The sequence below is a fragment of the Culex quinquefasciatus genome, chromosome 2, assembly GCF_015732765.1.
Source record: "Culex quinquefasciatus strain JHB chromosome 2, VPISU_Cqui_1.0_pri_paternal, whole genome shotgun sequence".
In the NCBI taxonomy this organism is placed as follows: Eukaryota; Metazoa; Arthropoda; class Insecta; order Diptera; family Culicidae; genus Culex; species Culex quinquefasciatus.
Window position 1 is genome coordinate 7,265,361 of NC_051862.1, and position 27,390 is coordinate 7,292,750.

The 27,390-nt window shown below is 37.3% G+C and overlaps 1 protein-coding gene across 2 annotated transcripts; it reads right to left on the reverse strand.

Moving 5' to 3' along the window:
• Positions 1-1,740: 1,740 nt before the first annotated feature.
• Positions 1,741-20,319, reverse strand: LOC6037455 (macoilin). Of its 2 annotated transcripts, XM_038253433.1 has the most exons (9): positions 19,360-20,318; positions 9,788-9,932; positions 9,593-9,719; positions 9,401-9,527; positions 7,991-9,337; positions 3,885-4,182; positions 3,634-3,823; positions 3,212-3,569; positions 1,741-3,160 (listed from the first exon to the last, which is right to left on the reverse strand). In XM_038253433.1, the coding sequence occupies exons 1-9, from the start codon at positions 19,434-19,436 to the stop codon at positions 3,022-3,024; spliced, it is 2,808 nt and encodes a 935-aa protein (XP_038109361.1). In that variant the 5' UTR covers positions 19,437-20,318; the 3' UTR covers positions 1,741-3,021. The 2 variants fall into 2 exon arrangements, with proteins under 2 accessions (XP_038109361.1, XP_038109360.1); XM_038253432.1 differs by having other exon boundaries at positions 1,741-3,569; positions 19,360-20,319.
• Between the last annotated feature and the right edge of the window lie 7,071 nt (positions 20,320-27,390).

The window sequence follows — 27,390 nt, forward strand, 5'->3', positions numbered from 1 at the left end:
AAATATTATGCATCGGTGGTCCCCTCGTTGTTTTTCGTTCAGCCCAGTTGGTGAGCAGCATTCGGTGACTGGGCTACGTTATCAGTCCAGTTACCGAACAAGTACTGTATTTCGAAAACTTTTTTAGTTGCAAAATCAAATTTTCAATCGAAAATTACTTTACATTCATTCAGATGAAGTGGATTGCTTTTCATTCAGATGAAGTGCGCCGTTTTCAAGTAATAGGCATTCTAAGGTTATTTTTGATTGTTTGCAATTAAAAAATATTTAATTAAAGAAAAGCATCCTCGCAAAAAAAATCCTACAAAGCTTAGAAAATTTCAAACAATTCTTCTATTTAGACTATGTTGATCGGACTGCCTCGAACTAACCTTTTAAAGTTTAAAATTTTTGAAAACGGGTAGTCCTCACTGGCGACATTTCGGGAACAATTGTTTCGAATTTCAAAGATAAAAAATGAAACTAAGATAGTTTCAGCTTCACGTTTTGTTTTGTACTGGTGCTTTACCTTAATTAAGTATTTTAATAGAATTGAACCAAATTTGCACCGAAATAGTAGTTTTTGCAATTCCGTCGTGAAACTACTTACTTTTCCTATCATTCTTGAACGACGAAATCGCCTACTTTTCTGTACCAAAAATAACAGAATCGAATAGCAACACTTTTCAAAATAAATGCTGAAAAGTTCTACTTTTCAGCACTTATTTCGAAAAGTAACACTTTTCAACATTTTTTTTTGATTTAAACGATTTATTGACAAAATACATGAAAATTTTACTTAAAATTTCACTCAATGGGTGTTTTTCGGAATTGCAAAAAATGTTGTATGGAACTCGTTGCAAAACTTGATTTTTCCAGCACTCTTCGTATTAATCCAACTCGGTGAACCTCGTGCTGAAAAAATCCTCTTTTTGCAACTTGTTGCATAAACTACTATTATGCAACAAGATACAAAAAGAAGATTTTTTTCAGCACGAGTCGCACATTTATCCATCGAGATTTATCGAATTCTCAATCGACACCAAATCGATCTGAAAATTCTTTCTCAAAACTCAGACCCATAAAAATGACTAATTCTAGAGAACTACTTAATTTGAATAATTTTTAACTATTTATTACGATGTTAACCATGGTTTGATAATTATTATGATTCAAGGCCGGGACGATTTTTTTTTGAAATGTCAAAATCGTCAAACTTACACCGGTGAATTGTGCGTTGAACGGCAGAAAATGATAATAATTTATTGAATGTTTGAAGATCTGGGACTGTTTTAGGAATGATAAATAAAAATCAAAATGAATAGCAAAAGAAGTGATGGACATTATTTCGCCCGAAATCATAATAACCCCTGTGATCCGAAGAAAAAATGCACTTCAATTTAATTTAAAATTAAAATGATCAGGCAAATAAAAACGAGAATAAATATTTAAATCAAAAGTTCTATCGAAATTCTGCAATTTTGGGTCGAAATTTGTTCAAATTGCTATCAATAAAAAGTCTATTTTACGAACAGAGAAAATGCGTTTTTATACCGTGCAAATGCCTCCCACAAACATTGAAAAATTGCGGCCTCCTAAAACGTGAAACGAAAACGGAGAGAAAACAGTAACTGCACGACCCAAGTCGCCAAGTGCGCCTATTGCGGTGGGAACTGGACAGCCAACTTTCGTGGCTACACAGCTTAAAAGGGACACTTTCGGATAACTTCACAACACTCAAAACGCGCCCCATCTTTTTTATATAGTTTGCAGTTTTGTCAGTTTATTCTTATCCATCATACGATTTTTGCTTGTTTTTTGTTTTACTTTTGCATGTTTTTGTCATCATCAATCATTGTGTGTGTTGTTGTTTTATTTTCTTTTTTGTTGTTGCAAATTTGTCACTGTACTCTGTGTTTGTTTGTTTTTTGCTTTCGCATAATAATTTTCATTCATATCTGTTGTGTTGTGGTGTTGCTTTTCGCTTGCGCGAAGCGCCCACACATTTGCCGTGTCGCATCTTCATCATGTTTTAATGTTTTTGTTTCAAGTACGGGAGTTGTTCAACTTTGTCAAGGTGTGAGATTTCTCTGTCGCCTCAGTCCCAATCAGCGCTTCTTTTTCTTTTTCTATAGCAGATCCGTTTTTTCACACACAATTTATACTTGTTTTCGTAATTCGTAATTAATAGTTTTTTTTATTAATAATAAAAATAGGAGCTTTTATGTTGTTGCAATTTGTCGTTTTTTCTCGTAATATAAATAATAAGCTACATTTTGTTTAATTTAAAAAAAAACTTTAAATCATTAATTTTAAGTAATATGAATATCACAACATTTCTTGTTTTCTTTTTTTATTTTTTCTCGTAGTTTTATTAACTTAAATTCACGACGACGAACTCGGTCGGTACATACTTAACTTTTTTTGTAATAAACTGCGCTTTGAGTTTTCAAATTTAAATTCTGCGTGAACTCTTGCTCTTGCTTTAATCGTTTTTATAAATATATATATATACCGTGTGTCGAGAAAGTTTTGATAGAGAGTTTTAAATTCATACGTTGTTGTTGTTGTTTGCTCCAACTTTTGCTTGCTGCAGTGCATTTTAATCACAATATACAATCGAAGTTCTAAACAATCAGAAATAGAGAGTTTACTAAAGAAATTTGGGGATCTTTAGCTTTGATAAAAGTGGGGGGAAAAATAAAGCAAATTATATTTTGTAAAATAACAACAGTTTAAATTGTTAAATTTTTGGGCGTGTCACGTGGAAGGCTTTCTTCGCGGAAAACGGATCTCTTGGTAGACAATTTCGCGTGTGTGTGTGTTTGTGTGAAAATTCTGAGATCAAATCGGAGACGGAGACTTACCCTGGTTCTGTTGCGGCGCGTGGATTCAGGGAAAGGGTTGCTGCTGCTGCTGCTGCTGTAAACGGAGCGAACCGCTGATCAGATCGAGACCGGAGAAACTGTTGCTGTTGTTGGTGGCGCTGCTGCCGACGCTGGTTGGAAGTTGAAAGTCCAACGAGCAGCTGGCCGCCGCAGGTCAGGCCTCGGTTCCGCCGACCTGCTGCTGGGGCTGCTGCTGCTGCTGGGCGCAGTTCTTGGGCGTGTAAACCGACGCGTTCGGGTCCAGGTTGGAGGGACAGTTGGCAGAGTTTTGCTGCTGCTGCTGCTGCTGCTGCATTTGTACTAGTTGGCCGTTGGCGACGGTCATGAGCCCGGACTGCTGCTGTTGATGGTGCTGCATCGACGGAAGCACCATGGCAGGCGCGGTCGAAGTCGTGATCGTCGAGGTTAGCACACCGAGTGCGCCTAATTGATTGATCAACGGCGGACTGTTCATGACCATGTGCTGCGACATCGGGCTTGGCTGACCTCCTCCGCCGCCACCCCCGTTCAACGCCGACACCGACAGCAGCTGGGGCGCGTCCGAGAGTCGCAACCCACCGACATTACTGCTGCCCGACGACGACGTCGGTCCCGGACCGGTCAGACAGAGCGAGTCGTTTGGCATCGCTGGCATCACCGCCAAAATTTGAACCATCTTCGCCTTCAAGTCTAAAATCTCCTTATCCCTAGTACGAAGCGAACCTGTAATGAAAAAAACAGACTCCCTGAAGATCATCAACTTCTTCAACCAAGCAAAACGCCTTACAAGTTGCAATCTCCAGCTGGCGGCGCGTCTCGCCGAGGGCCGAGAATAAGTCCAGCTTAACTCTCGTCTCCGCCGACAGGTTCTTCTCCAGCGTCGCGTTCTTGTCCTGCATCGCGGCCAACGCCGACATCAGCACCTCCGAGCTCTGCTGGGACTCGCGGTTGCGCAGCTGCACCTCAAACTTTCGCATCTACAGAAAAGCCAAAACAATCTTAATATTCCACCCTCAACCTCAATCTTGCAACCCAAACCTCCTGCTCAATGCTGCGGCTCGCGCTCTCGGCGTTGTGCTTCGCCTCCTCCGAGCTCATCAGCTCCCGGCGCAACTCGCGCAGCTCGTGGTCCATCTGTTGGCGCTTGAGCTTGCACTGTTCGCCGCAGTCGGCGCTGGCCCGGGCCGCCTTCTCCTCGGCCTGCTTGCGGTGCTTGCGTTCGTTCTGGAGCTGCGACTCGAGCGACTGCCGGTGGCGCCGTTCCTCGCCGAGACGGCGCTCCACCGTTTGGAGGCTCTGGCGCTCCTGCTGGCGTTGGGCGGTTAGCTCTTGGAATCTGGGTGGTGGGGAACGAGGAGAGGGGTTAAGTAATGATAACAACGATAAGTTGCACTTCAAGACTAGTCATGTGAAAGTATTTTTGATTTAAAAAAATAACTGAGCTCTTTGTGAGTCAATCATTCGTTGTACACTCCGTGCTCAAGGCCAACCCAGTTCAACGAACCATCTTTGCGGTCAATCCTACGCAGTCAGCCTGGCCGCTTTAAGTTTGTTCTCTCGCTGAAAATTTACATCTTAAATAATCCTTTTAGATAAACCTTCATGTATACAGTCCACACTCGATTATCCGAAGGCCTTGGCAAAATTTGACTTCGGATAATCGAAACTTCGGATAATCGAACCACGAAAAAAAAAATTTCGAAGTGGCGATGATGAAATATTGAAAAAATGCCTTTTTTAATTAGGCAGGCAACCATTCAAATTTGACTAAAATGGGGTCGCAGAACTCGAATTTGATGTTTGAAGTAAGAAAATCCGGTCCGGTTTAGTATCCCATACGTCCCAGTTGAAAACGATTGAGGTTGGTACCACTATACCACCGATCCCGACGAAATAAAAGAAAACATATACATTTTTTTAAACGATTTTTTTTTAAATTCTGTTAAATTTGTTAGATTTTATAAAATTTGGTAAAAATTTTTTATTTAATTTTAAGTTTAGGAAATGCTTAATATAGGTATTTTTTATTTTTTATTTTATTGCCTTTTTAAAATTTTCCAAAAAAAATATTTTGAATCTTTTTTAAATTTTGTTTTCAATATTTTAATTTTTATTTCAATCCTATTTTTTTAGATTTTCAATTTTTTATTATTTTTGTTATCACCTATTTTTTAATTTTAAGGTTTTAATTTTAATTTATTTTTATTTTTTCAAATGTTTTTTATTATGTTTTAAATATTCTTTGGAATTTTTTTTTATATTCTTTGGATTTTTTTTAAATATTCTTTGGAATTTTTTTAAATGATTTTTTTAAATATTTTTTTAAGATATTTTTTCAATATTCATTTAAATATTTTTTTTAATATTTTTTCAAATATTTTTTTAAATATTTTTTTAAATATTTTTTTAAAATATTTGTTTTTTTTTAAATATTTTTTTAACTACTTTTTAAAATATTTTTTAGAATATTTTTTTAAATATTTTTTTAAATATTTTTTAAAATATTTTTTAAATATTTTTAAAAATATTTTTTAAAATATTTTGTAAAATATTTTTTTTTAAATATTGTTTTAAAATATTTTTTTAAATACTTTAGAAAAAAAATAATTTTTTTTATAATTTTTTTTATTTTTTTTTTATTTGTTTTTTTTTAATATTTTTTTTAAATATTTTTTAAAATATGTTTTAAAGTATTTTTTAAAATATTTTTTAAATATTTTTTAAATATTTTTTAAATATTTTTTTAAATATTTTTTTTATATTTTTTTAAATACTTTTTTAAATATTATTTTATTTTTTTAAGATTGTTTTGAAATATTTTTTAAATAGTAGTTTATGCAACAAGTTGCAAAAGAGGATTTTTTCAGCACGAGTCGTACATTTATCCAACGAGGTTCACCGAGTTGGATAAATACGACGAGTGCTGAAAAAATCAAGTTTTGCAACGAGTTCCATACAACCTTTTTTTTGCAATTTCGAAAAACACCCATTGAGTGAAATTTTAAGTCGAATTTTCATGTATTTTGTCAATAAATCGTTTAAATCAAAAAATGTTGAAAAGTGTTACATTTCGAAACAAGTGCTAAAAAGTTCAACTTTTTAGCACCCATTTCAGTGCTGAAAAGTAGAACTTTTCAGCATTTATTTTAGAAAGTGTTGCTATTCGATTCTGTTATTTTTGGTACAGAAAAGTAGGCTATTTCGTCGTTCAAGAATGACAGGAAAATTAAGTAAAAAAAATCCGTCAAAACCTCGATATTTTCAAAACTAATGATTGGAAAGCAACTGTACGCCTGTAAAATGCATTTTAAAACACTTTTTTCATCCAAATGTTGAAAGCTAGGCTTGTAATTTCAATTTTTAATTCTTTTAATTTTTTTTGCTCCCCCCTCGACTTTGGTCAGAGCCGAGGGACATAATTTTCAAAAAATATTTGCAACGGCCTTATTTTTTTAAATATTTTTTTTTAAATATTTTTTTAAATATTTTTTTTAATTTTTTTTAAATATTTTTCTAAATATTTTTTTAAATATTTTTTTGAATAGTTTTTTAAATATTTTTATTTTTTTTAAATATCCTTCCAAATATTTTTAATATTATTTTTATATTTATTTAAATATTTTTTTATATTTCTTAATTTTTTTATTTTTTTTTATTATTTTTTTAAATTTTTTTAAATATTTTTTAAATATTTTTTTAAATATTTTTTTAAATATTTTTTGACTTTTTTTTATTTTTTTTTGAATTTAATTTTTAAATATATATATTTTTTTTAATTTTTTTTTAAATATGGTTTTAAGACTTTTTTCAATATTTTTTTTGTAGATATTTTTAAAATATTCAATATTTTCGAAATATTTTTTTAAAGTTTTTTTTAAAGCCTACAAAAACTGTTGCAAATATTTTTTCAAAGTTTAGGTCACAATTGTTGTATGGATAGCTGCTAAAATTGTTTGGAAACTTCTAAGGGTGAACAAATGACACAACATGTCTTCTTTGGTCATAGAGAAGACGCATACAAGTTTGAGCCAAATTTCACAAATTTCAATTCGAATAATCGAATCTTGAAAAAAATGTCTCTAGCATTTGGTAAATCAGCCCAGATTTTATTTTATGAAAATTTGAAAGATTCTTTGGAAAATTTTCTCGAATCACACAGCAATATATTTTTTCAATAAGAAAAAATATGTTTGTTTTATTTAAACAGGATTAAGAAATATTTTCTTATTAAAGGAAGTATTAAACTATGACAAATTCGGACTTTTTTGTGTTTGACAGTTTGCCAAACTCGCAAACAAAGCAAAATGTATGCAAGCTGACGTTTCTGCAAACAAATGCAGGCAAGCAAACAAAGCAGGCAAACTGTTAAAAATGCATGTTTTGTTGTTTGTCAGAGTCTAATACCTCCCTCATAAGCATTTGCAATAAATCCAGTTTATTCATTAAGGTGAAAAATTTGGTTCATATAATTAAATCGGTTCCAATGTCATCATTACCGATATCATTCAGAATTTTCATATTGACACACTTAGATTTACAGAATTCGGTAGTTGAAAAATTGTTAAATTCTAGATTTTTTTTTAATAGGTCCTATACTGCCCATGTTCGCATAAATGTCCCATATGCAAAAACAGCAAGCTGAGAAAAACGCATTTGAAGTTTGTCCCATACATAAGGCTACGTGTTAAGTTTTCGCGAAAAAACTGGATTTCCTCCTGATTTCTTGAACAAAGTACTGGATGTTATAGGCTCTTTCGAAAGAGCACACAATTTTGAACCAAACTGCATCAATAACTTGAAATCGATGAAAATGCATATGGGACATTTATGCGATCAGGGGCAGTATAAACATATGAAAGATCAGTGAACCATGTCTCAAAATGAACAAAATTTTAACGAATATAAAATATCGGTTAAAAATTATAAACTTCATTACCGAATTTTGGTAAGTTTTCGCCGAATTCGGTAAAAAAGGCTTAGATGTAAATAAATTTGCCATGCCTTTTTTCAATATTCGAAATATCTAAACCAGACTTCAACCACAGACAACGATACGTGCAAGACTATGATTTTAATAAACATTGAACAAAGAGAAATTCTCTAAATTTTAAAATATCTAAACCTTCAAAGTAAGATGTACTTACCTCGTCTGCAGCTCGTCGTGCTCCTTCTGTTTGACCTGCAAACAACTCTTGAGATTGGCGGTGTTGGAGTCATACTTTTGGCGCAGCTCGTTCTCGTTCTGCCGCAGCTGGCCGAGCTCGGTGCGCAGCTTCTTCGCGTCCGCCTCCATCCGGGCACAGGTTTCGCACACTTTGACGGTCTGCACCACCGTCTGAACTACGGGCGGTGGCGGCGGACCCGTCTGCTGCTGATTGCTTCCGCTTTGAGTATTGTTCGTCGACGGTGCGTCACTCGGGTGATTGTCTTTGGCGGCGCTTGTTGTGGTGGTGGTTGCGGCAGCCGTTGTCGTCGTTAGGGTGGTGATGGAGGAAGCGAGGGCTAGGGTGGCGGCCAGGCGAACCGCTGCCAGCTGCTGGTCGGACTTTTGCTTGACGCGATTCTTCCGGCCGGAACGATTGCTGGCGGCTTTTGGTTCCGTCACCGGGGGATCGCTTTCGACCTGCTGCTGCAAATGCTCCGCGGCTGACGGTTCGTAGTTGACGACGTGACCGTTTTGCTGGTGCTTCTTGTCATGGTTCTGGGATTGCGTCGACGCCGCCGGAACACTGTCGAACTGGGACCGTGTCGTGGGGGACGACGACGACGCCGTTGAAGCCGAGTCACAGTCTTTCTTCTCCTTTGGAGAGCTGGCAGCACCGTTCGAGTGTGAACTGTCCGTCGTCGACGATCGTGAGCCTTCCTTTGCACTGTTGCTGGTCTGCTGCTGCTGCTGATGATATGAGTAGCTGCCACTGCTGCCGTTGTTGGCCTTCCCGCTTGTGGACGTGGACGAGCTGTCCTTGTCCAGGCTCTTCCGGTGCGTATGTTTCGAGTGATTCACACCACCGTTCATCGTGCTGCTACCATTGCTGCTGGTAGTTGCTGTCACGACCGCAGACGACGATCCGGAACCACCTCCGGCGTGGCCATTCACGTGACTTTGAGCATTCTTACTACTATTATGATGGTTGTTGTTGTGGTGGTGATGGTGGCCGTTCGTATTGCTCGGCTGGATCACCGTCGCCGAGGTCGTCGTCGTCGTCGTCAGCGTCGTGGTCGTAACGGCCACCGAAACGACCATCTCCTTGGCCGGCGCCAACTGGTGATCCTGCTGGCCGTGATCAGCCGCCATGCCAGCAGCAGCAGCAGCTGTAGACGACTGGGAGTCACCACCGTTCGCCGCGGACTCGTCCTTTGGCAGGGCTTCCTGCAGCAGCTGCATGTAAAAGTCGTTGTCCTTGGCCACCTCGCGCTGCTTGCGCTGCCTTATTCGGTAGCCGACGTAACTCTTGAAGCCGAACCCGAGCGTGACCACCGGGTAGCCAATGCTGCAAAAAAAAGGAAACAAAGTTACTTGCTTGAACAGGTCACGAGCGTAGATCGATACTCACCAGTGCGCCGCAAAGGGTCGACAGAGATCGAGGTGTGGTATGTTCCGGCTATCCTTCCATCGGATGGCCGCCTCCAGGTAGACGAACAGAATCCACAAAATGATGGTTGGCAGACAGATGCCCTTATCTAGAAATTAATAGTCTTGTTAACTCCCAGACTTCCTGAACAAACAAAGCTTCTTAAAGACTGACCTGTGTGCCACACATACTGCACCCAGACGTAGGTGCTGGCCGCGAAGAACAGCCACTGCACCGGGATGAAGAACAGACACACCAGATCGGACGTGATGGCGATGCACACAAACAGTACCGAAAAGGCCTACAACAACAAAATTGAACATTAGTACTCAGGATCTACTGATACCTACTCCTCGTGACGCAACTTACCAGCCCCTTGTACTTGAACGAGTCATAGACTGAGCGGAGCAGCAGCCAGAACGGCCACAGAAACTCGAACCGGAACTCGAGCAGGAAGTCGGCGGTGATGACGAACGCCCATAGCAAAAGGAATTTCACGTACAGCAGGGTGTTGCTGGAAGGGGAAAAAGAAAAGGTTGGATATTAGGCACCTTTTTAGTATTTTTCAGATCCCTTCCCTATCCCTTTTTTGCTCGGTAATTTTGCTGATAAAAAAAAGAATGCAGTTTCCCATAATTTCTCTGCCAGCTCAACCTGAAGGTTTGCTGAGGGTTTTTTTTAAAGATTGTCCCATAAACAAGTCAAAACACCATATGAGTAATTCTCTAATTTCTAAATTTGTATTTTTGAGATTTCGATGAAATTTTGTCCATACATTACCTATGCCAAAAGAAAGCATCAAACAAATCACCATACAAGACTATTTTTATTGAAAAGATCAGAAAATGTCACAACAGAACCGTGTTGTGGCGCTATAACCACAGCAGATGGTGTCCAGGGCATTCGGAGAAATTCGATGTCCCATCCTGAGGGTCCCGGAGCACCAAAAATTCTTAGCATGGTGGCTCCCAACGATTCATAATTCATGTTGTTTGAATATTCATGCTCAAACTCAGTCCAATTCAACGAATCATCTTTGCGGTAAACTTTACGCAGTTGGCCTGGCCGTTTAGAAAAGAAGGATGCTGGAAGTAATCACTCCGACATTCTCCAGGATGCTTCAGAAAGGTTGGCTGCGCTAGAGTTAGATTAGATTAGAAAAGATCAGAAAATTTCTCAATTTTTTTTATAAACATTGAAATTCAGACCAATAGTTTCCGAGACATAGAAAATTACAGGCTAATTACGTGACACTAAGAAAAACTCGTTTTCATCCATTCAAATTCTTTATGAGGCTGTATATCAGAAACTAATTGTCCAAGTCCCAGAGAGAAAATTGTAAGAAAATTTCATAGCTTTTCAAAAATATTTTTTCAGGATAAGACAATTATAACCTAAAAGTGACTATAACTCCTAAACGGTGCACCTTATAAAAAAATTGTTAAAGTATACTTTTCAATTGAAAATTTGATTTAAGTTTTCGAAATATTGATTTTTTAACAACCTTTTCAATATTTTCAGAAAAAAATAATACCTCTGGGGTCAGGTTTTGCAGAACCATTCTCCGCCAAAATCGGATATGGATTTATTTATTGATTTGACCCAAGCGGTTTGGTGTCTTCGGCAAAGTAGTAGGTATTAATAAGGACTTTTCTAATCAAATCAAATCGAATCTTACACAAACGCTGTCAGTCCAATGAAAGCATGCTTTCAGAAAGTTTTGTGATTAAAAATCTAAATTGCTTTAGTATTCAAGACTCGCGTTTTAATATTTTTGGCCAGATAAACATTCAAAGAATGCAAAACAAGCTGATTTAAAATTAATTCAAAACTGAAACTAAATTTAGAAGCGCAGAAAATCGGACTTTTAGACCCCTTCCCTTCCTCGTAACAAAATTTGCATACAAATTAAAAAAAATGTATGGAGCGTTACACGGCTTCTGAACCGCCCCCCCCCCCTCCCACTGCGTTACGTAATAAAAGGACGCTCCCTTTTCTGGCCAGTATCAATAATTGCAGTACATACGAGAACATCCAAAAATGTATTACAAAAATTAAAGCCGCCAGCCCTAATGCGTTGTGTTTGCCACTGAGAGGATTGTGAGAACGGATCAGGCTTAGTAAATGAGGCCTTTAAGAAAAAAATGGCACATACATTTTTGTATAGACGATTTTATATTAACTTTTTTACAAAATGTAAACCCATATTTTTTAATTTTTTTTAATATTTTTCAGAGGACAAAAAAAAGTTTATAATGTAAAATCAAATTTGATGTTAGATTTTTTGATAAAGTGCACCTGTAACATTCCAGTTTTTTTTAGTAGTGCCCATGATTTTCCATTCCCGAAAATATTTTTTTCCAAAATTTTTTGAAAATTCTCAATATAGACAAACAAAACAGACACAAAACCGATCAGAAAATTCCTTCAAACGATAAAGAATTTCGAATATTTACGTACTATTTTTGTATGGAAAGCTGCCAGAATTGTATGGAGCTTTGTGGCAAATGGGCAGTATTCATGATTGCTGAGAGTCGCAGGACTCTCGCCCTTTGCTATTAGTAAGTATCCAGCAAAGCAAAGGGTATAGCATGCATTTGATACTGTCAACTCCCATTCGGCTGTGTTCTCGTCGCTGTCATGTTGTAAACTGGAGCCGAGGGAGGTCCTGTTGTGAATTCTAGTTGGAGGTGGTCCGAAGATCATTGAAGAAGGTAGAATTCGCCATCACCCAAGACACGAAGGCACGAAGGATAGACCATGTCTTGGGGGGTGAAAGGATGATAGGATTTAGTGATAATACCACAATTTTAATATTTGTCTTTCTCTCTTATTTCAGACAAAATGTCTGGTCCGAATCCAAGGTGTTGCAGAAATCTTTTACTTTACAAAATGGGGTCTTTCTTCTATCATTTCCTGTATTTTGAAAAAGGTGATGCGCCGAATGTGGACATATAGTTTATCACATTTACTCCATACGGTGTGAACGTGACATGCTGTATGTTTGCTCTTGGTGCATTGGCTATTTTCAAAAACAAGCTAGATTTTTCCTATTCTTTTAAGACAAAATTTAGTAAAATCTATCCATCTATTTATTTTTCTATTGCTATAACTTGTCTCTAACCCCATAAACTTTAACTACTCAATTATTCTAACTTGGAATCGCAATACATTATTGTAGAAATGTAACTGCTGAAAATAATTCGGTAAGAAATTTGGGCATAACTGTTAATATGATTAAAGGTACGTTCAAACTGTTTTATTATATATGTTAGCTATTCAAGTTTGTTTGTCTTGTCTCATATTTCACAACTTCAGTTGTTTTCTAGTAAGCTTCTCGTTACAAGTTGGTAGTTCTGTTATTCAAAGTTCGATTTTATTTTACATTGTACTAATCCCATTTTTTCTCTTTGTCTTTTTCATGTACCTTGCGAGCATACGATGACCGAAAAAGTCATTGTATCAGCCAGTGTGTATTTCACAGTGAAAAGATAATCATGTCCAAAATTAAAGTAGACAAAGCCGCGAAACAGAACAAGTATTTTTATAAGTGCGTGAATAACAATCGGTCGTTGAAGCTCAAAAAATGTGAGAACAATATCGCGTCGTGGTTAAGTGATAATAAGGCGAAGAAAGTAGACGACGATTCCGCATGAAGAATATAGCGGAAATTATGTGTTAATTGCACAATGGATGAAGGTTTGAAGTTGACACTATCAAAAGGGAATGGTAAGATGCAATAGTAATATTGCTAGGTTTGATAGTGTCAAAAGGTAAGATCAAGGAAAAAGGATTATATGAACCTATATTGTCATAACTATTGTATTCACTGAAAATTCTATCCACTTTCTACCCCCAATGTGTCCTGCACTGGGGGTGCCTGGGGTAACTTCGAGTTGACCTGGGCCGCCCGAGGAATTATGTCGTAGGTGGTTCGTGTACTTCTCACTCACCTCTCCTCGCGGCAAGGTTTTCCGTAGGTCTACACTCGAACATGCAACATGGGACAGCATGAATCTTCAGCTGAAGCCGGACGAATGTATTCCGAAATTACAGAATTACAGAAAGCTGCCAGAATTGTATGGAGCTTTATATGGATGAACAAATGACACAAAACAGCTACTTCAGTCATAGGGAAGGCCCCCAAAAAGTGTGAGCCAAGTACAAAAAAAATACAAAACAATTAAATGCACAAAATCGGCCGATTTCGTAGAGAACTGCATTTTTAATAATACAAAAATATCGGATTTTTTTTTCTGTGTACCTAACCATAACCTACAACTAAACCGAAGACACCAAATCGATCAGCATTTTCATACATATATATACCCATTTTGTATGACCAGCCCCTAAAATTGTATGGAAAAACTAATAATGCAAAAATATTTGCTTTGGCATAGGAAATACGAAGTTTCATGCTTATTACAAATACAAAGAAAATGCAACTTGCAAAAAGGAAAGAACTACTCTCACTTTCAAAATTTAGTTTCAGTTTTGAATTAATTTTAATTCAGCTTGAATGTAATTGTATGTTTATCTGGTCAAAAATATAAAAACGTGAGTCTTGAAGGCTCAAGCAAATTAGATTTTTAGAAATAGGATTTCTCGCTTTCTTTTACAAAAGGTCCTATGCACATAGGACACCCATTGGTTGTTTTAAAAAAGTTATCTAGTTTTAATGTTTAATTTAATGAACCCATAATACCATCAACATACATTAAATTACTAAAACTTCTAATTAATAACTCCACAAAATGCCACTAACTCATAACTTCCCAATTGCATACAAATTGCCTGCATTTATGTCACTTTTCTTTTCCACACATTTTTGCAGGCAATTTGCTGCCAGGACGACGTAAAAAACACCGGCACTCGGTTTGGCTTGGCCAAAACATCTGCTTCCACTATCAGCCGGTGTCGGTCGTTTGCTCTTCTTGTTTCTTTGCATTTTCCACCAACCAACACCAAGTCAGCGGAAAGAAAGAAAAAGTGCTGCTGCTGCACGCATTCGTGAAAAAGAAAAACACATCCTTAGTCCATTCTGCGGTCATTGTTCTTGTTCGAACCGAATTTACTTGTAGAAGGTACTTATGCAATTTGGGGCCCACTTCTTTTTGAGCTTTTTTTTTACTCATTTATATGTACGGCCTTAAGCTTCAAGCGAAAACATTAACGGAAGAAGGATGTGACCTTCTTTTTGTTTTGGTGAGAGTGCCACCTGCTCTCACCAGCTGATACGATACCGTTTATATTAACTATGTATTTACTGTTACACATTGGTTATTCTTCTTAAACGATGACCGCAAAAGCATGTGTTTACTTTTATTAGTTCACTGAACAGGGGTAATGCAAATTGTGGGGAAATTTTCTGATAAACTTCACTTGCACCAAAGAATGGATATTATTCATCGGGAAAAAAGTGTCACGAGAGTGTGTTTTTTCCATTTTATTGTCATTTTAGACTATATTTATAATTCTTGAAACATTTCAAATGGTAATTTATGTTCAGGTTAAATTGTGTGAAATCTGGTGTTTTTCTCAAGTCAATCATATTTCATAGGATGTAACAAAAATGACTCTTTAGTGTGATTACGATTGATTTTGTTTAGTTTTGGGTATAAAAATACATTTAAATGTATTCAATCCACTTGTTTATCCGAAGGTTTGTATGGGACTTCAGATAATCAAGTTTTTTTTGTATTGTTCTTGTTTCGTTAGAAGCTATTACACTACGGCAAACAAACTCGCACTTTTTGACAGTTTGCCAATGCCTTGTTTGTTTGCCTGGATTTGTTTGTACAAATGTCAGCCTGCAAACATTTAGCCTTGTTTGCGAGTTTGGCCAACTGTCAAACACGAAAAAGTGCGAGTTTGTTTGTTTGTTTGCGGTAGTGTAATAGCTCCTTTACTGCCGTTCTACGCATAATTGTCCCATGTTCAAAAAAGTGCAACTGAGAAAAACGCGTTTGAAATTTTTCGACCGATTTCTGTGTTTCTACGCATAATTGTCCCGTGGGTTCCTATGTGTCCCTAATCGCCCCAGTTAGCAGTTTATCACCCTTATTTGTGATCCTCTTGCTATACAAAGGGTAAACACGGCATAATGATAATGCTTAGTAAAACTAATGATTTCGTGTAAGAAAATACTTGGTGGGACAATTATGCGTAGAAGTTCAACGATGGGACAAACAGACTTGGTGTTGTTTTTGATGAGTTTCCGAACAAAGTACCAGATTTTATGTGTTTTTCTTAAAGTACACATCAGACTAAACTTAAAAATGGCATAAAGTCAAAATCGTCAAAAACTGACATGGGACAATTATGCGTAGAACGGCAGTTTACTCTTAACATAAAATTCGAGTTCTTTGACCCCATTTTCAAAATTTTCATGATTTTTCAAATATTTATTAAAATTTTCAGGGTGATTTTTTAAGTGACGGTAGAGTAGTTCGGTAGGATTAAGCAAATTTTATTTCAAATTTTTTAATTTTGATTTTTTTATTTGGATGAGATTAGGTCTCCATAGAATTTTGCAGACGGGTCATACAAAATGGGCATGTCTAATCTAATATAATACAATCTAACACAAACGCAGCCAGTCCTAGTACGTTCTATTTACCGCAGAGAGGATTCTGTGAACGGATCACATTTCACAGAATCTACAGGGGAGGACGGATGCGTGGACATACCGTACCAAACGCTCCGGAGGTTCATACAAAATGGGCATGTGTTTAAACAATCTGAGCCATAAAAAGAAATATTTCGATCGGTTTGGAGTAAACTTGTAGGTTTTTATTAGGACTTTTAAGAAAAAACCGGTTTGTTTTTTTTATTTTTGTTCGGTTCATACTCTCTCAAAACACACACAACATCATTAATCCGGAACGTTTTTGTACGGTATGTCCACGCATCATTCCTCCACATTAGATTCTGTTAAAATGTGAACCGTTTATATAATCCTTTCTGCGGTTAATGCAACGCAGTAGGCCTGGCCGCTTCAATGAGAGCAATACATTTCGGGCAGTCTCGAATGTACTGCAATCATCAATAATGACAAGAAAGAACATGGGGATAATTTCTTTCGAACTTTTAATTAGATTACATTACAGATTAGAATAGGTAGTTAAATTATCAAAATATTTTTTCTTATTTTCGATTTTTTTAATTTTTTATGGGAGTTTTGATTAAAAAACTAATTTTTAGGAAAAAATCAAACATGTAGTCATACAAAATTTTAAAATTATTTTCAGGTTCAGAATTATTTTACAATCGAAATTTACCTTTTTGAATAAGGCACTTTTAGGCACCAACATTTTCAAAAAAATGTTCATTGTTTTGTAATATAAAATTTTTAATATGTGAAAAGCTCCTCTAATTTTACAATGTTGTGTACTTTGTGTTAAAAAAAATGATTTAACACCACGAATTAATTAAATTTTCATCAGGCCCTGTTCATTGTCATATTAATTTTTTTTTTTTTTTTTTTTTTTTTGGGAGGGTGGTCCAGCCGCACATCGTTGATGTCGAAACCTCTAAACTGGGCCCTCGTCCTGTCACGTCCGTCAGTAGTCTTGTCGTACATTACAACTAGAATCAGATCTGCCAATGAATTAGTACACTTCGACCAAATAAACACTGACGCTGTATGGATCTGACTCTAGAATAAATGCACAGTTGTGTGTTATTCATAAGTCCAACTAGGGTAAATATGCCCATTTTAATCACTCTAAGTCGTTCGTCCAATTCTCATCACTTTAGCCGTTTTCCGTTATTAAATCAACATTTTCAGATGTATCAACAATGGAAAGTTGCTTGCTCACTTTTATTTGAGCTCTTTATTACTTTGGAACAGTCAAAAACACTTTATGACAGCTGTAATTCCTGATCAAAGTGCTGATAGGCCGATAATAGAAATAGGCTGAGAAAGGGTATAGTTCCCCTAATTCAATTATTCATTTAAGTCCAAATATTCATTTGCTAACTACTTTGGATTGAAAATCTAAATTTTAATCTAAAATCCTCTAAACTTAATGTTCAAAACTAAACGTTCCTTTAACTGTTGCAGTACTACTTCTATCAAAAAACAATAAAAAAATTGTGAACTGATATACAAATAGGATAGAAATCGCGATCTGAAAAAGAAATGACCATTTACGTCAAAAGATCCGTAGTTCCTCGATTCGCAACAATGGTCAATACAACCATAATCCGAAAACCGTTAGTTCAACAGATCAACGAATTTTGTCCGATATCATTACATTATTGATTGATCGAGACTCTATGGACAATTTGACATAACAGAATGCCTAGTATTCTACATCAATCAAAGTTTATTGACAGCATTACTCTAACTTAACAATGGAGCATTTCCATTCGAGCAGTTTTTGCTTTTTTCTACAATGTATTTCTTATGGAGCGAACTGTCAAAAACTGCTCGACTGCGGGTACTCCATTGCAACTAAATTTATCATCAAATTGATTTGGAAAGCATACAGATTTATTTTAAATGCTAATGCTAAGCAACAAATCAATTGTACTATCCTAAAGTCCCACCTAAATCCCACATTGTGATAGTGAAAAAGTCACAGAAGCAGCGGTGTCTTGTGCAATTGTGATATTTTCACTATCGGAGAACTACCTAGTTCACGAAGACAGCTTATCGGTCAACGCTTAAGCCCTGGGGCTGCGGCAAAGCGAGTTCTCGTAGCATGAAGTGGTGTCCATAGTGCTTATAAAAAAGAATGTATACCCAAATTTTAACTAATGCACTAGGATCAAATCATGCCCCTTGACTTTACAAGGCCCAGGGCTGTTCATTGTCATATTAATAAAATAAAAATAAAAAGAAGTAATACTTAAAACCAATTTTTCAACCTTGAAAATTACAAGGACAAAACCACATTTTAGCATGAAATCCTTTGTTTTTTTTTATGAAGTAATATTTAAACAAACCCCTTTCGATAATTTGTAGTTTGTTTTCATCTTTGCTTCGCTTGGAGACAGCGCTTTGAGTGGATTGCAGACTGGATCTCGCCATATATATGTGATGATTTAACTAGTTCAGGTTGCTAAGGATTTGTTTCTAATTGAAAACAAAACTAATTCCACCAATACAGATATACAACGGCATGATAACGGATAAGAAAAAGGGTTCGGTAGACGGGAAATGTCGAAGCTTCCCTTTTTCAAGGGGACAAGGGAAATTCTCCACCGATCGAATAACGGCCTTGTTTACAACGAAAAAAGTTAATTTTTTTGAATATTTTTTAAAATTCCACGTGAAAACTGGGTTTTTTTATATTTATAATTTAACTAATATTAGATCTAGGGTTTTTTTCGCAAAATTTATTTTCCCTAAAAGAACACCCAGTTAGCAAAATCTAAACGTAGAAATATGTATCCTCCCTGCAAAGGCTTATGAATTGATCTCAGTTGAAAGGTTCTCCAAATCTGAATTGCAAATTTAACATCCTGGAGCAGAACTGTTAAATTCTAATAAAAACACAATAAAATTTAAAAAAAAAATTAACTAATAAAAGAGATATTAATTGGGTTAGGGACATTTCTGAAAAGATCGCAAAAATAAACATTGTAAATTTAATTTTAAGCTAATCATCAGCTCAGCTTATTCTGGATATCCTAAATTTTAAAGAAAAATAAAAATACTAACCGAACAATTTTGTCAGTCAATTCAAACACACTTTCTAACCAGTCAAATTGTCAAAGGTAGGCAGGCACATTGTAAAATCATTTCCATTTCCAAAAAGGACCTCCTTTCTCCCTGCCCCACAACACAACAACCTCCCACAATTCCTGCGTTTCTCTCTGTTTCTCTCCTTCTCTCGCGCGCGGAAGGGTCGCCATCACAGAAATCTTCTTCTGCCCCATCCCACCCACCACAACAACAAGCTGCCACCACCACCCCGGGGACGGCCACTGACCTGCCAATCTGTTCTGCTATTTTGTTCCTCTTGATGGGTCGCCGGATCTTGCCACAGTCGGCATTTCTCCTCTTCATTATCCGCTGGCTGCTGGTTCCTAGTGCTGCCGCCGTGGGTCGTCCGTGGTTGTTCCTGGTTCAGCGCCGGAGGGAGAGGCCACCACCTGGAGAGGAACCAGCTGGTTTCGTTTCGGGTTTCTTCCTTCTCCGGATGCTGGTGGCCACTTGCGATTGCTTGCTTTACGAGGGCTAGAGGGGCAAGAGGGAGGACACACTCTCGCAAAGTGCCACTCTTGGCAAAAACTATTTTTCCTTGTTTTTGATTTTTCGCGTGTTAAATTTAGAACGATTTTTTTTTCTTTTCTTTTTCAGATGGCTCCCGTCTCTCTCTCTGTGACTCTGTGTCGCTTCTCAAATGGTTGAAAGTTTTTTTTTTTCTTTTCTTCTGCTTTTATTTGTGTTGCTTCTCTTTTGCAGCACCCACTCGCGGTTTACATCTCACTGCTGCCAGCCAATCAACCTGGTTCCGGAGGTTGTGTTTGTTCCGCCGCCACGGGAAAAGCCAACTAGATTTTCGCACCAGATTTTTTCGCACTTTTTCTCTCCCCTTTGCTGGATCGGATATATTCACTTCCCACAACACATCAACACACACATTTTGCAACCATCGCAGCAGCCTCTGACCGACGACGAAATCGAAATCAATCCGGAGTCTGGTCCTCCTTTTTCCCCAGATTTGCGCTTCCTGTTTGCTAAACTTTTCCCTTCCCGGGGGCAATCCGCGTCGCAACCCTAGAACTGATGGAACCTGCGGGGACACATTGCGGACGCGGCCGAACGGAACAAACTTTTTTTTCTCTCTTCTCCTCCGATACTTTTCTTTCTCGCCAAACTTTTGCTTCCCGGATTCTGCCTCGGCTGGACTTCTTCTCGACACTGAAATATCGAAATGTCGCGATGATGGAAGCTGGCTCTGGCTGAAAACACAAGACGTAAAGGTGGTTACCGACAAAGGAAAGTTGCCTAAATTAATTGAATTTTATTCAAAATTGAATAACTTGTGAAAAATTTCAGTGGTAAAACAAATAGATTTCAAAATTTTATCACTTTCAAACAAAACATTCTCCAAAAAACAATATTATTTCAACAAAATTTGTCAAATTCCAAATCAGCTGTAACCGTTTAGTGTGTGCGATGTTTTTTTCCATTTTGTTTACTTCGTGACTTTTAGTGGATGTAGTTTAGCGTGTAAAAGCAGCGTTCTGTCAAAATATCGAAAACGATAGGTTCAGGTGACACAAGAGCAAGATGAGCATTAGGGTGATCGGACAAAATGAACTCGGAGGTTATTTTCCACAAATCTAGGCAAACAAACAAATCAGACAAACTGTCAAAAAGTGCGAGCTTGTTTGTTTTTTTTTTGCCGTAGTGTAATAGCTCCTAAAATATTTGAATAATTAAATAATTCAACATCATTTCAAATAAAATACAGTCCTTACTCGATTATCCTAAGGCCTCGGAAAAATTTCACTTCGGCTAATCAAAGCAAGAAAAAAAAAATCGTGGTCTTATTTTTGTTTTATTGTTGAGTATAACTCCGAAACTGTTCTAAAGTGATTTAAAATTTTATAAATCTTTAAAATAAATGCATGTAAATTGGGGTCGCAGAGTTCAAATTTGAAATGAGAATAAAAAAAATGAAACAAACATTTGTTCGTGATTCGAATATCCAATGCTCGATCCGAAGTCCCATACAAACCTTCGGATAATCGAGGCTTCAGATAATCGAGTCTGGACTATGTAAAAAAAATAATTTTCGTAATGACCAAAATGATTAAAATTACCAATGTGACCAAAATAATCAATATTACCAAAATTACCAACATCACCAAATTGACCAAAATTACCAAAATGATCAAAATGATCAAATTTACCAATTTTATCAAAATGACCAAAATTATCATTGTGACCAAATTGACCAAAATGGCCATAATGAACAAAATGGCCAAAATGATCAAATTTACCAAAATGACCAAATTGACCAAAATGATCATAATGATCAAAATGAACAAAAAGACCAAAATGACGTAAATTACCAAATTGACCAAAATGATCAAAATGACCAAATGACCAAAATAACGTAAATTACCAAATTGACCAAAATGACCAAAATGATCAAAATGACCAAAAAGACCAAAAAGACCAAAAAGACCAAAAAGGCCAAAATGATCAAAATGACCAAAATGATCGAATTGACCGAATTCACCAAAATTATCAAAATGATCGAATTGGGTACTAAAGCTCTATGTCAATTTATATGTACAACGGTAAAAAACACGATTAAAAACCATTTCTGATCTCTTTTTCTCATTTTAATGCAATTTTTTTTTTTTGACAAGACAACATTTTATCGATGGATCAACTATGGTCCCCTTGGAACGAGCTGTCAAGTAGGAGCTTTTCTGTCAAGAAGGACCGCGAGGTTAATTTTTCAAAATTGATTTAAAAATCCATTTTAAACTCTTTGTGGTCGTACAAAGGGTCATTGTACTCAGAAAAATAAGCTTTATCGCTGTAAACAATAATATCAGCAATCTAAGCTTCATTTTAGGACCCAATTGACCGAATTCACCAAAATTATCAAAATGATCGATTTGACCAAATTGACCAAAATGACCAAATTGACCAAATTGACCAAAATGATCAAAATGATCAAAATGATCAAAATTGACCAAAATGCCCAAAATGATCAAATTTACCAAAATGGCCAAAATGAACAAAATGGCCAAAATGATAAAATTTACCAAATTTACCAAATCGACAAAAATTACCAAAATGATCAAAATGACCAAAAAGACCAAAAAGGCCAAAACGACCAAAATGATCAAAATGACCAAAATGATTCGAATTGACCAAAATGACCAAATTGACCAAATGGTCAAAATGACGTAAATTACCAAAAAAAATCCTAAAATAAAACTTTAAAATTTAGGTGTTTTTATTACAATTAATAGGGTTTTTTCTCAAAATTTATTTTCCCTAAAAGAACACCCAGTTAGCAAAATCTAAACTTAGAAATATGTATCAAGGCTTATGAATTGATCTCAGTTGAAAGGTTCTCCAAATCTCTGAATTGCAAATGTAACATCCTGGAGCAGAACTGTTAAATTCTAATAAAAACACAACTGAAAATTATTACAATTAAGCAGTTCTGTTCCAGGATGTTACATTTACAATTCAGAGATTTGAAGAACCTTTCAACTGAGAGCAATTCATAAGCCTTTGAGGGAGGGTCTAGGGGAGGGTACATATTTCTACGTTTAGATTTTGCTAGCTGAGTAGGGAAAATAAATTTTGAGAAAAAACCTAATACCTAGATCTATCCCGCATAATCAAATACCAAAGGTGAAACTGTCGAAATCATAAGAAAATTATTTCTGGTATGGTTACCATTTGTGATATTGTTGATATAATGTCACGACCATAGAACAAAATTAAAATGGTACTATTTCCCGAATGGTTACACTTTTCTTCCCGGATAAACGAAAACTATATCGATTGCAGTGTGGAACTTAAAAAAACCTTATGAAATATGGTCACCATTTGTAATAATGTTTTTTGGCAGACTTAGAAGATCATTTGCCAAATGGTTACCATAACTTAAATAGTTATTTTAAAGTTTGCAATAGTGATTTTTTTTCTTGATGACTTTGAAAAACTATTTGAGGATGTTTACTGAAATGGTTACCATATATCATAAGGTTATTTTAATGTTTGTTATGGTGAATTTTGTTCTTGCTGACTTCAAAAAACTATTTGTGGACATTAACTGAAATGGTTATCATATATCATAAGGTTAATGAGAAGTTCAAATGGTTGATCTCCATACGCAATTATCATATAGAAACATTAAATAACCATTTGAAAAAAAGAGTTTCAATTTGCAAATAAGTTTTCCCAAAAAGGAATAGATGAAAATAATGAACAAAAATTTCAACACAACCAGAACCAAATGTTCTTGTTTTTGCGCATTAATCGCAAAAAAAAACAAAGACAAAACAATCTGAAATAAGACAAACAATACTTTTTGAAACTGCAAAGAAGTGATGAAGAAGCTTTGGAAAATAAAAACAGACTTAAGCTTCGATTGAGATTTTAGGAACAAAACGATACTTAATTTTGAGAAGAAAACGATACTTAAACCACCACAGTGCTTTCCTCATTGCGGATGAATACATGCAAGTAAAATGCTTTAAAAGCTTACTCACGTTGATGCCATAAAAGCTTAGGCTAACGAACTCTTTGCTGCCACCTATTGGAAAATTGAAGAATCATTTAAAAAAGCACTGTGGTGAAAGATCCGGCCTACGTCATCAACCGGATTTTTTGCAATTTTAATTTTTGTATCTACAAAAATCTTTTTTACAGCATAACTTTTGAAATACTTAACTAAACATCACCATATATCACCATGAGGCCAAAACGGACAAAATAGGTTCAACCAGTCCCGAGATAATGGAGTGAAATTATTTTGATCAACATCCAACCACACAAACAGACATTTGCGCAGAAATTGATTCTGAGTTGATATGTTTACGTGAAGGTGAGTCTAGAGGTCAAATTAAGGAAGTCATTTTCGAGTTATTTTACAGCCTTTCCTCGCTGAGGTGAGGAAGGCAAAAAAGGCAGAAGGTTTGTTTTATTTTAAGCAGCTTTTAATACAAAAGTCATTTGCTGCCGTTTTGGCATGACGTTTTACATTGAAGTGCGGTAGTGAATGAGCCGTAGACATGATCAACAACAGTCGGCATAAAAACAGATTACCTACATTAAATGAAAATTTTAATTGTTAATATGGTTTTGGAGTTTAAGTCTGACCACTGACAAGGAGAATCTCGTGCAACTTGCTGGCCTCAACCAGACGTTCAACGTCAGATTGTGCTGATGTCTTCTTGCATGATGGTATTTAATCCGAGAAAATTCTAAATCAACGGTGCACAGGTGGCTAATTCTTTTTAAATACTAGAATTTAAGGTAAAAAGTTCTTGCTTCGCACTGGACGGGAATTAAAATTTAAGTTACCTCAGACATTGTGACATAAATGACACAATCAAAACAAATACCGAAAACAAACAAATTTTACACGAAGCAGAAGAATTGCTAGAAAATCTACTAAATTTACACACGCTATCGAGAAGTTAGTAATTAAACCAACTTAAATCTATTTTATTACGGTTTGTATGGTATTTATATTTAGACGTGTACGGTTGGTGTCTTGGATAACATAATTTGGCTAGATTATGCATGATTCTTCTGTAGCGTGCAATTTTTTTTTGCTTAGCTTTGTTTTGAATGTCATTCCTCGTTTTTTTTCATCCCCTTGAGTGGGTTTCACGCAATTCGATTTACGGTTCGCAGAGATTCTGGAAAGTAGTTCAGGTAAGGAAGTGCAGCATAGAAAAGATCTTTCTTCTAGTGGACCGATTGGCCTACCTTGCTGAAGCATCCACAGGAAATCGGTCCACAGGCGACCGGAAGCTGGAGTAGCCAGAGTTGTCCCCAAAGGCTTTTGTTTGGTTCACGAGATATTTATGTTGCGGTTCTGGTTTTCATATAACAACATATTTACAGATTCTACAGTACATGATCCTGGCCAGTTGAGTTCTTCGGAAATTAGTTCAAGAGACGTGCAGATCGCCCCGCTGGATCATTCATTCCAAGTTTAAAGTAAATTTCAATTATTGTGTTTAGAAACTGTGTGTTTTGAGTTTATTGCATCTTTGCAGGTACTGGATTAGGACATGCTACACGACCTTCGCCAGATACGACTAGAGGCAGTGGCCTGCTTCTGCTGTTCCATCGGCTTCCGTTTCGCAATTTCAGGAACGCCCCCGCGTGTGTTTCCGCGATGTCGACTAAGCGCTGCAAGGTGATTGTCAAGAGAATTCGTCGAGAGTTCTGCGCTCATCGTGGTCTGCGTAGCCAGCGTTCATGATGCCGCGTCAATCTGGCCATTGTAATACCATCAGCTGGAGGAGCTTTGGCCATTGGCGCCGGCGTAAACCGCTTCCAAACCGACGATGTCCGACGACAGAGAAAATTGATTCATCCGTGCGCCGCAGTCGCTACAGCCGGCGTCTATCATCGTCCAGGACAAGTACAAACACAGTGAATCACCGTCGCGAAGGATAAAAGTGCATTGCTCCGCAGAAGGGTGGCTTCCCGGTGGGACGCATATTCCCGGTCGTGAGCGGAGGCGACGGAGTAGAAGCAGATCGAAGAGTCGAAGGAGGAGTTCGAGCCGGGAGGCGTGTGAGCGGAGTAGAAATGTGGAGAGGAGGCCGACGCCACCTGCGATGGCCTGGAAGATTGATTCGGACCGCAAAGTCGAGAGCGACAAGGTGCTGCTGAAGAATGAGAACCCGGAGATTAGGAGGACGCTTGACTTGCTGACGTCAAAAACCGGTGGTGGGTACATTCCGCCGCAAGGTTGTGGATGATGCAGGCGTAGATTACGGACAAGACTTCGGCGGCGTACTAGCGGATCGCGTGGGAGTCGTTGAAGAACTCGGTTCACGTTTTTAAAGAAGGTGGACCAAAAGCTGATGGAGGTTCCGGCAAGGGTATCAACGTGATCTTGCAGATGTGGAAGAACATTATGCACGAGGGCAAGCTTGCCAAGCGCGTTCTGTACATTATCTAGAGCGTGACATAACCGGAAGTACGGTTTCAAGGATCACGCGACATGACGGATACGCTGGAGCTGGTCAAGGAGGACTATCAGTTTGCGCAAATGATCATGCTGAACGAGGCCACCGACACGCAGGACATCTTGAGCAAGTCTCCAGTTTTGAATTTTACTGTCCAATTCTAACTTTCAATTTATTTCCTCCAGACGTCCTTAATGTGGACGCGTAAATAGAATGTTTTGAGATCGAGTATTTGTCACTAAAAACTTGCTAGATTTAGTTCCGTTACTAGTTCTTGAGGAGGGTCTTAGGCGTCTACGGACGGGGAACACCGGACAGAGGATGCACGAGGCCGGGAACATCAACAACAGCTTGATAACGATGCGAACATGTTCGGGGATTTTGCGTGAGAAACAGATGACGGGAGGCAACAAGAAGGTGCCGACCGTGAGTCGAAGATGACGCACCTGTTCAAGAACTGCTTTGAAATCGAGGGACAGGGCGAGAGACACGTACGTGTACCCGCGGACCGAAAATTACGATGAGACGGCGCATTCAATGAAATTTGCCGAGATGACGCACGACGTGCCGATAGCGCGACCGACGCCGGTCAATCTGGACGTAGGACTCATGCCTGACCGTTGCAAGGCCAACCAGCTGTACAAGGTCGCGCTGAGCGATATCGAGAGACGCTACGGCGAAGTAGAGAACAAAAAGAGATTGATCTGGGACTCGTTTTCAGTCTTGGTTCGAAATTCCCCGAGCTGAGCGTTCCGGAAGCAAACAAAAAATCACCCAGGAGTTGATTAATACCCTGGAGAATTCTAAAGCGCATGACACTGATCGACGAATTCGACGCGCGCCAGGACACGAGGAGTCCAAATGAATCTACGCAAGATCGAACAGGACAACGCGGTGCTCAAGTAGGATTTCTCTATCAAGGGCGTGCTCGCCTTTCATTTGATTCGATAATATAAGCAAATAAATGATTTATATTTAAAATGAACTCTTCGAGCAGTGTATTATAAAAACAAATTTTCAACAGTTAATAATAATAATAAGACCGATTCTTAGCGAAGCTACACCAAAAAGTCACTTTTTTCAATTTTCAATTCGATTTTTTATATGAGAAATTTCTTTTTGATTATGACTCATTAATTGCAATGTTCTTTAAATACGTTTTCTTACGTACGCCAAAAATACTGACCAAATAAGGTCTGCAAGCCCTTGAATAGGAGAGGAGTTTTTTCATAAAACTGCTCCTTTCGTTGTCCCGTCACGGAAAGAAATGGCTGGCAAAAGCTCAAATTTCAACCAATTCGTTCAGTCCAAGGAGCATAAGA